This window comes from Terrapene carolina, unplaced genomic scaffold (genome assembly GCF_002925995.2).
Source record: "Terrapene carolina triunguis isolate 2854851 unplaced genomic scaffold, T_m_triunguis-2.0 Scaffold211, whole genome shotgun sequence".
NCBI classification, from domain to species: domain Eukaryota; kingdom Metazoa; phylum Chordata; order Testudines; family Emydidae; genus Terrapene; species Terrapene triunguis.
The window spans coordinates 8521971-8532141 of record NW_020664562.1 but is presented as its reverse complement, the minus strand read 5'-3'; the positions used below and the strand labels follow the sequence as shown (position 1 = coordinate 8532141).

The 10171-nt window shown below is 43.3% G+C and overlaps 2 protein-coding genes across 2 annotated transcripts in view; one reads left to right on the top strand and one right to left on the bottom strand.

Moving 5' to 3' along the window:
* LOC113407343 (60 kDa SS-A/Ro ribonucleoprotein-like) overlaps positions 1 to 3159 on the bottom strand; it is a 32937-nt gene extending 29778 nt beyond the window's left edge. Inside the window, exon 1 of the mRNA XM_026655745.2 lies at positions 3104 to 3159. The gene's annotated coding sequence lies outside the window, so the exon portion shown is untranslated. The remainder of the gene's footprint in view (positions 1 to 3103) is intronic.
* Positions 3160 to 3742: 583 nt separating this feature from the next.
* The window catches only part of LOC113404979 (ubiquitin carboxyl-terminal hydrolase isozyme L5), a 30905-nt gene continuing 24476 nt past the window's right edge, over positions 3743 to 10171 (top strand). The window contains exons 1-2 of the mRNA XM_026656033.2: positions 3743 to 3833; positions 7438 to 7501. Coding sequence (XP_026511818.1) covers positions 3752 to 3833; positions 7438 to 7501 — 146 coding nt within the window. The 5' untranslated portion in view covers positions 3743 to 3751. The remainder of the gene's footprint in view (positions 3834 to 7437; positions 7502 to 10171) is intronic.

The following is a 10171-nucleotide window of genomic DNA, read 5'->3' as shown; positions in this document are numbered from 1 at the left end:
TGCCATGCTGGAGCCACAGTTATTTATTGACAAGTAAAATTTGCAGAATTTTAAAATATTGTGCACATAATTTTTAGGCACAGAATTCCCTCAGGAGTACAAAGTGCAATGTTCTTGTCGGCCAAAACCCTAATGGGGAAAAATTGTCTTAAGTAAATTGTACTCTATTTTGTTTATTTTGCTTTATACTACATTTTGCTAGTTTTAAATTAGTAAAAAAAAAAAATTGTTCTGAGTTTATTCTTTGCTAATTGTATTAATAATTGTTCTTAAATGAATAAAAGTTTTGTGGCTATAATTATTGCCTTATTTACTGGTTGGCATGTAAGTAAAAAATGTATGGTAATTAATTAAAAAAAGACTGCTGGGCTAAATGGTCAAGAAGGGAGTGAAGGAGTCGAGAGGCACAAACTTTATTATCAGATTTCAGAGTAGCAGCCGTGTTAGTCTGTATCCACAAAAAGAACAGGAGTACTTGTGGCACCTTAGAGACTAACAAATTTATTAGAGCATAATGGACACAAATCTGACATCAGGAATCATAATACTCAAAAACCAGTGGGAGAACACTTTAACCTGTCTGGCCATTCTATGACAGACCTGCGGGTGGTTATCTTAAAACAGAAAAACTTCAAAAACAGACTCCAACGAGAGACTGCTGAGCTGGAATTGATATGCAAACTAGATACGATCAACTCAGGATTAAATAAAGACTGGGAATGGCTGAGCCATTACAAACATTGAATCTATCTCCCTTTGTAAGTATTCTCACACTTCTTATCAAACTGTCTGTACTGGGCTATCTTGATTATCACTTCAAAAGTTTTTTTCTCTTACTTAATTGGCCTCTCAGAGTTGGTAAGACAACTCGCACCTGTTCATGCTCTCTGTATGTGTGTGTATATATATCTCCTCAATATATGTTTCACTCTATATGCATCCGAAGAAGTGGGTTGTAGCCCACGAAAGCTTATGCTCTAATAAATTTGTTAGTCTCTAAGGTGCCACAAGTACTCCTGTTCTTTTTATTATCAGAATCACCCAGATGGCAAATTGACAACCCTAAAGCAAAGGCATACACCCTAAAAACAAAATGAAAAATAAAGCCAAAAAAACAAACAAACAAAAAAAAGAGGCAAATAGTCCAAGTAACAACTCAAATAATGCTAATTAAAGCAACCTTAACTACCTCATAATTAACAGCTCCGGTGTAACACAGCAAGGTCCAAACACTTGTATAAAAACTTCTTACTATAAAGAAAAGAGTGTATTGCCATGGGACTTTGGGTTCGTTCTGCATCAACATCAAAGCTTCGAACGCATTCGACAAAGGCCCAGCTCCCCTCCTTTGTGTGCAGTTTCAGCTGGTCACTGTAACTGACCAAGCAACACTAAAAACTGGTAACTATACAATCCAGCTGCAAAAGTAAGTATGTAAGTATGAGTGTGAGTGTGAGTGTCAAAGCATATGCTGATTTTAATGCTTAAAAGTGTATTGCCTTATCCCCTTTTAAAAAACTTGTGTGCTTCTTATAACATCTTATAACATTCTGAATCGCCATTTTCCACATGACAACAGCGAATAACTGTCTCAGAATAACTACAGCTGTATCTGTTGCAACTACACCAAATTTGTTATTCATTTGTGCTCTATAAATACACAAAAGTGGTTTAAAAAGCAAAGTGTCACATAATTAATCCAAATTTTAAAGGTTTACATAAAAAGCACATTTAAAGAAAAGCTGTAATAAAACTATGGATTCCAACCTAATTTTAACAATTGCTACGTTTAACAGGTATTTGAATTGCAAATGAAATACAGCACTTACGAATTAATTTGAAATTAAACTTTGGTTTTATTTTGGCTAAATTATAAAAACAATATACTGGAAATCTACAATGATTTGTAGTATTTATATTTGTAAGCCCTTTTGAGACTATATCTTTTTCTGTTCTGTAAAGAACTCTATTCATTTGCAGTCTTTTTAAAAATACTAATACTAATATAGAGGCCAACAGCCTAGAAGGATTCAAAATTCCAAAAAGGATTAGATATTTATATAAATACTGAGAATATATTCAGTCAAATTAGATGGGATTATGTTTTAAAAAGTACTCAAAAACCACAGCTTTAGAGCAATATAGACCTTTAATACTTCAGGACATAAGCCTACCTCTAACTGAGGGGATTAATAAGAAATTTCCTGTTAACAATTTGTTTCATAGTTGCCCACTTCCTAGTTCTTGCACATCTGGTAACAGCTGCTGTCACTTGGAGAACACTGGCCTACCTAAACCACTGGTTTGGTTAAATAAAGCAACTCCTAAGTTCATACGGTCACTCTCTAAAGGAAGATTGGCACAGAACCTTTGATAAGGAAATGGGGTTTGATAATATTAATTTCTAGCTAATATATATCATTTTTCACTTGCAGACTCCCATTTCTATTTTAGAGATGATTTCATTTTCACCAGGAAACCATTTTTCAAAGGGCTATGCCGACCCCTTGCTTTCAACCCCTTGTATGACTTTTTGAGGCATCTTAACAAAAAAGGTTGCAAGAAACAAATACCAGTATCCCAGAACACCTGGAGCACGAACACCGGTGCCCTGCGCGCTGTGTGTGCGCGCCTCACCCCTCTGTGTTTTTTCCTACCCTTCCCTTATACAAGGGATCTCGGGCACCTGTCCTGGGGGTTTACTAGGCGCCCCTTCCCGCGGAGAGCTTCTCTGCCGACCCACTTACACTGGCCATTCACCCGTCCTCACCCTCCCAAATTGGGAATATCAGCAGCGGGCGAAACGCTCCACCCCAGCGCCTACTCCTGCTTCCCTCGGCAGCTCCCGGGCCTCTCCTCACTCAGGGAGCGGCGAAGGCAGAAGAGGCCTCCGCTCGCAGAAAGGCTCCACACGCAGCCTTAAGCAGACGGGTTTAGCCGCCGGGAGGGGCAATCCTTAAGCGGGTGTGAAAGGTGTATGGCTAGGCAGCTGCCCAGCGGCCCTCCCCAATTGAGGCCCTGCCTGCGGCGCGGAGCAGTGGCGCAGCATTGGACGCTCGGCGGAGACGGCGGCTGCTGTTGCTCAAGCGGGGCCTGGCCCTACCTGCGCGCGTGAGCCGGGGGCCGGGCCGGGGGCCTGGGCGCAGCAGGAGGTGCCGGTTCCGCAATCTGTCTGCGGCCGGCTCAGTTTCTCCTCGGGCAGCTGATTTCCCTCGAACTCAGCCCCTCCCTGGTAGGATTCCTGTCAGGACAGCATCGCTAAGACCCGGATGGAGCCGCTCTTCCTTCCCTTCCCACAGTGACCAGGCTCCGAGGCCCCGGATGGAACCGCCCCGCCTATCCTACCCCAGGGGCCAGCGACCGCGGATGTAGTTCCCCGCTTCAGCAGCCCTGACAGCCGCAGGGCCGGGAGGAACACTGGGACCCGGATAAAGTTCTCCGTCGCTCCTCCCATTAGTCCATTCTCCAAGCACCCGGATGGCGCGCTCCCGTCAGGCACAGCGGCGGAGGATCCGGATCCTCCTCAGCCGATAGGCCTCTTCCGTGACTGCTATTAGTATCCCGGATGTGATCTCTCTCTTCTCGTGTTCCGTCCGGGCCGAGCCCGCCCCCACTTCACCATAGAGATGACAGCGTGGGCCGCGGAGCCTGCTGGGAAGGAGGAGGCGGCGGCGTGCGTGGGGGCGTGCAGAGAGCCTCAGCCGGCGGCTGGTGGCAGCGGCTGCTCCTTGTGAGCCTGTGAACCGCCACCATGTCGGGAGGAGGCAGCGCCGGGGAGTGGTGCCTGATGGAGAGCGACCCGGGCGTCTTCACTGAGCTCATCAAGGGCTTTGGTGAGGGGCCGAGCGGGGCCCGGGCAGGGGGCTGGGACCGGCGTCTGGGCAGGTGGCGGGCGGGCGGGCGGGCACTTTCGAGGCCTGCCGCTGCTCCTCCGTCTCTTGCGGGAGGGGGGTGGCTCGTCGCTTCGGGATCTTCCTGAACTTCGCCCCTAGCCTCTTCAGCGGCGTTGCTGGGGTGCGACCCCCTCCCCCCCCCAGCAGATGCAGATGAGACGAGGCGGGCTGAGGCGGCAGTTTTGCTCAGTGGGATCAGACACAGAGATGCCCAAATCCCCGCGAGCCAGACATCCCCCTCCGCTGGGAGGGCGCAGTGCCCAGCACCTGCTCAGCTTCTGCAGGGCTAGCTCTTCGCAGGGGAAGCCACAGCCCGCTCTTCTGCTCCTACGCTTCAGCCTGCCTCGACACATCCCAGCCTGCAGTACGGTTCAGCTCCCCCGAAACCCAGTCGGGTCCCATTTGTGCTTGAAAATGGGACTACATGGTTGTTATGAGGCGGCTTCGGCCCTCAAGCACTGAACTGATGCTGTTTCTTTGAGGAAGACCTTGCCCTCATGCTCAGTAAGGCTAGGTCTACACTACCCGCCTGAATCGGCGGGGAGAAATCGACCTCTCGGGGATCGAATTATCACGTCTCGTCGGGACGCAACAAGCGATCCTCGAATCGACGCTCTTACTCCACCAGCGGAGGTGGGAGTAAGCGCCGTCGACGGGAAGCCGCGGAGGTCGATTTTGCCACTGCCCTTACAGCGGGGTAAGTCAGCTGCGATACGTCGAATTCAGCTACGCTATTCGCGTAGCTGAATTTGCATATCTTAAATTGACACACACACCCCCCCCCGTAGTGAAGACGTAGCCTAACTGTAGTGACCCCTGCCCAGGGTGTACCTATTAGCATTTTGAGAGTAACTAAAAAAAAAATCCTGAATGAATAAACTTGTACAGAGGTTTGCATGAGCATGTGCCTGCTGATCTGTGAGAGATTTCTTCTATCTCAGTATGTACAACATGTTGCATTTAAGATGTAATACTTACATAGCACACTTGCATCTTCCAAGCACTTTATAAATGGTAACTAGTACTCAGAAAACTTGTGTGAAGTAGGTAAATAATATCTTAATTTTACAAATTTGGATACTGAGTTACAGAGGACCAAGTTCTGTCTTGATTTACACCAAATACAATGCAATTGAAACTACTGGGATTTTATGGATTGTAAATCAACATAGAATTTGGCCCAAAGAAGCTAAATTGCGTATCCAGTTCCACAAAGTAGATTAGAGTCCTTTACTAGAGTATCTTGACTTATAGTTCCAAGCATGTTTCTTACCTGCTCCATCTTTTTCCCCCTCACTTATCTGACCCATGAATAAGTCTGACTTTTTACACCAGGGGTTGCAAAAATGCCTTAGTAGTGACACTGGCGTGGGCACTTAAGCCATCCATTTTTGCAAGCCATCAATTTTTTTCTTTTTTTAAAATAAAAAGTTTCCGTCCTTCATGGCTGTGAAGATGAAATGTGAATTGTAAACTGTTGTAGTGTTCCTATGCTGGAGTCTTCAGACACAGGTCCAGTGTGTCTACTTTTACTTGCAACTTTGTGAAGCAGCACAACCCAAATGAGTTTAACAAGTTTCTGGGCAGTAAAACTATTGCTGTTGAGAATCATTTGGGCAGCACTGAATTTGTCAAATCATATTAATTTCATGCTGCCGCTGTTTATGAAAGCTAAGGGACAGGCAGTGTAATTATTCACAATTTTGGAGGGAGGTGGGCGAGGTGGGAGCATGGTAGAATAGCAGAGACTTTCCTGCAGTCCAGAAAGCCTAAGAAGGGTAAAATACTGGAGATTTGATCCTACTCTTTAGGAGGCTGTATCTTCCAGAAAGAGGAAGAATTCTAGAGGGATGTGGAGCTAAGCTTTATCACATGAACTAGCCAAAAGCTGATATGAAGATTCCCCTTTCCAAGATCCTCAGACACCTTCTTGGAAGAAATTTCAGCATACTTCCCAGCAGGTGTTGATTGCAGGATGGGCTGAATTTCTCACCAAGGATTTGCCCCTGTACTTCACCAGCAAAGCCTGCCCCACTCCCATCCTTTGTATCTACATCTGGCTAGTAGATCTAATTTTCCAGCTCGTACATCTCTGGAAAACTTCTCAAACTCTGTTTTACATAGTCTGATTCAGTAAACTCGTGTGATGGCTAACTTAATTTCTTCTGTAGGTAATGAGGAAGAAATTAATATTATTTGACGATTGGATGATGCAAAGGACTGGTAATGGGATAAAAAGTGTTTTGTTTTTACATTTGTGTCAGTGTCAAATTTGATCAATTTAAATGATGATCAAATTTGAAAGCCATTCAGTTGCCTGTGTTGCGTGAATTGTACTGGCTGTGTGTCTGATATGTAGAGCAAGAGCATTATCAAACTGTGTATCTGCAACCTCCTCCCCTAGGGATAATTTGACAATTTGTTTTCTATGGAACCTGTTCCTTATTCACTCTTCCAGACTCCCACTGAAATAGGCTTAGATCCTCAGATGCTACAAACATCCATCAATAAACATTCTGTCAATTCTTGGAGGATTTTTTTTTTTTATGAGAGAGGAACCCAAAGCCTCATTGGAAGCCTTAGGATTGAAACAAAAGACTGAGATACATCTGAGGACTGGTCTTGATTGGTTGAATGTTGTACTATGTTATGAAAAAAAGATTGGTTCTCTCTTAACGGGCCTGGTTAAAAGGCTACCTCTTAATTGGCACTGTTGGCAGGATTCTCAGTGAAGTGAAAGACTGAAAATGAACTATGAAGACTGAATCATCCTCATTCCTAGAGATGGTCCTACCAGGTCAAAGCTGAGGCATATTGGCAAGCTGTGCAGGAAGCTTGTACTGATACTTGGTTTATGGGCAAATTGAGAACTTTAGTCTCCAGGATTGCCTAGTTTGCTCCCTTTCATGAGTACTGGCCTGATTTTTACAAGAACTATTTGTGTAGTACAGACGCTTCCCGACTTGCACAAAATTTGAGTTACGCAAGGCGTTCAGCAATGTATCTCCGACCAATCCTTCCTCCCCCCCCCCCCCAAAAAAAAAACAACCCCCCCCCCCCCAAACTCCTATTTCTAGCTTACGGAACTTTTTCCATAAGCTCGGATTTTCATACGTTGGATTTACGTAACTCGGGGAGCATCTGTAGTTAAATCTGAATGAATATTAATTCAAATTAATGTTTATGTAGTGTTTTACATGCTTTTACCTACATACAGTATCTTAAAATTGCTGTCAGTCACAAAGTGAAGTTTAGTGGCATTATGAGATTCTTGTGGTTCTCCATTAAAATATTTGACTGTTTCTTAGTCAGTCAACAGTGATTTCTCTTATCTCTCTATAAAATTACGCAAACTGGACTAAACAATTTTTTTTCTCTAATCTTTCATCCATATCAGTCATAGGCTTTTTTTCTTCTTAAGTCTGGGCTTAGTTATAAGTATGTTTCTTTAAGTGTGTGTTGTTGGGTTTTTTTTGGTTTTTGTTGTTGTTTTATTTCCCCTCTCCAAGGTAGGATAATTAAAACTATATCTTTGCTTTTCCAGGTTGCAGGGGAGCACAAGTTGAAGAAATATGGAGTCTGGAGCCAGAGAACTTTGAAAAATTAAAGTAAGCTATTGGATCTACAAAAGCAGTCTCCTTAGATAAGATTTGTTTAGTCTAGGTTCTTTGTGAAATCACCGAAGATGCATTGTATTGCTACTTGTCCAATATACTGTATTGCTTTTGGTTTCTATAGCAATTTGCCAGGATTTTAAGCCCTTGTTATACAATACATTCAAGTTGTGAACTTTCAGATGTGCCTTTTATTGTTTAAACTAGCTTCCCTCTTTATGGGAAGTGACCTAGACCAGTGGCTAGAGCATAGGACTAGGAATTAATCAGCATTGCTATTGACTGACTTGCCCAATAGGAACACACAGTAAATTGCTCTATTCCTTGGGGTTTTGCAGTGATATTTAAAGTATCTACCACCTTAAATTAATTTATTGCACTTGTGCACAACTACAGCCTCTTTCTTGTTAATCTCTCTCCTGTCAACACTAATTTTGTTGTCATTCTGCAGGTCTGATCAAGAGCATTGTATTTGTTCATGTATAGTACCTTAAAAGAAAAGTATCACCTAATCTTCTACTTCACTCCTGTGCAAATATCCTACTCTATAATCTTCTAAAAAATAGGACAAGAAGTACAGAATGTAGGGTCTCAACAGTTATCTGACTAAAGCTTCTTAGGTTAGCAATGTATTTGAACTAGAGGCCCTCAAACATAACTTGCCCTGTCTACAATAGGCATTTTTAAAACCTCTTGGTTATCACATTTTAAAAGCACTAAGAAAAAATTCTGTCAAACCTCTTAAAAAGCATCTTCTCTTATGTCTGAAGTAGTGAATATGACGCCAATGCATATGAGCATGCACTCTGACTGTGTTTCATTTCATAGAAGATTAGGGTTGAAAGAGACATCTAGTCCAGCCTCCTGCTCAAAGCAGGACCAACCTCAACTACATCATCCAAGCCAGGGCTTTGTCAAGCCAAGCCTTAAAAACCTCTAAGGATGAAGATTCCACCACCTCCCTACGTAACCCATTCCAGTGCTTTACCACCCTCCTAGTGAAATAGTTTTTCCTACTATTCAACCTAGACCTCCCCCACTGCAACTTGAGACCATTGCTTCTTGTTCTGACATCTCCCACCACTGAACAGCCTAGCTCCATCCTCTTTGGAACCCCCCTTCATATAGTTGAAGGCTGCTATAAAATCCCCCCTCACTCTTCTCTTCTGCAGACTAAATAAGTCCAGTTCCCTCAGCCTGTCCTCGTAAGTCATGTGTCCGAGCACCTTAATCATTTTCGTTGCCCTCCGCTGGATTCTCTCCAGTTTGTCCATATCCTTTCTGTAGTGGAAGGCTGTCAAGGCTGTATCCCCACTTTGAACTTTAGGGTACAAGTGTGGGGGCCTGCATGAGGACTTCTAAGCTTAACTACCAGCTTAGTTCTGGTCCGCTGCCACCATTCCCTTCCCTGGGAAGCTTTGAGAAACCTTTCACCAATTCCCTGGTGAATACAGATCCAAACCCCTTGGATCTAAAAACAAGGAGAAATTGACCCTTCCCCCCTCCTTCCTTTCACCAACTCCTGGTGAATACAGATCCAACTCCCTTGGATCTAAAAACAAGGAAAAATCAATCAGGTTCTTAAAAAGAAGGCTTTTAATTAAAGAAAAAGGTAAAAATCATCTCTGTAAAATCAGTATGGAAAATAACTTTACAGGGTAATCAAACTTAAAGAGCTCAGAGGACCCCCCTCTAGTCTCAGGTTCAAAGTACAGCAAACAAAGATAAACACTCTAGTAAAAGGTACATTTACAAGTTGAGAAAACAAAGTAAAACTAAGACGCCTTGCCTGGCTTTTTACTTACAAGTTTGAAATATGAGAGACTTGTTTAGAAAGATGGGGAGAACCTGGATTGATGTCTGGTCCCTCTCAGTCCCAAGAGCGAACAACCCCTTAAACAAAGAGCCCAAACAAAAGCCCCCCCCCAAGATTTGAAAGTATCTTGTCCCCTTATTGGTCTTTTGGGTTGGGTGTCAGCCAGGTTACCCGAGCTTCTTAACCCTTTACAGGTAAAAGGATTTTGGAGTCTCTGGCCAGGAGGGATTTTATAGTACTGTACACAGGAGAGCTGTTACCCTTCCCTTTATAGTTATGACAGAGGCCAAAAACAATGCAATGCTCCAGATGTGGCCTCACCAGTGCCAAATAGAGGGGAATAATCACTTCCCTTGATCTGCTGGCAAAGTTCCTGCTAATGCATCCCAATATGCGGTTAGCCTTCTTGGCAACAAGGGCACATTGTTGACTCTCTAGTTGTTGTTGTGGCCTTTGTTTTATAGCTGACCCTAAATTCAGATTACTATGATGGGGGAAAAATTTGTGCTAATGCATTTTAAAAAGATTTCCTAAAACATTTTTAGAAGGACTCTTTCCCTCTACAAATGTTATTTATCACTGTTATGGTAATACCTAGAGGCCGCAACTGAGATCAGTGTCCCATTGTGCTGGATAATTTATAAACATAGTAAGAGACAGTCCATCTTGTGAAAGACATAAAACCTAAATAGACAAGAAAAAAGAATTACCTTCATTTTACAGATTGAGAACTCATATGAAATCTTCACGGGATCTTAGCTTTATGGATTTTTCCTTTTGAACCCAGCAGGATTACCAAACTTATAGTTTCAGTGCTTATCAATGCTTGGATAATGAATCTGATATTA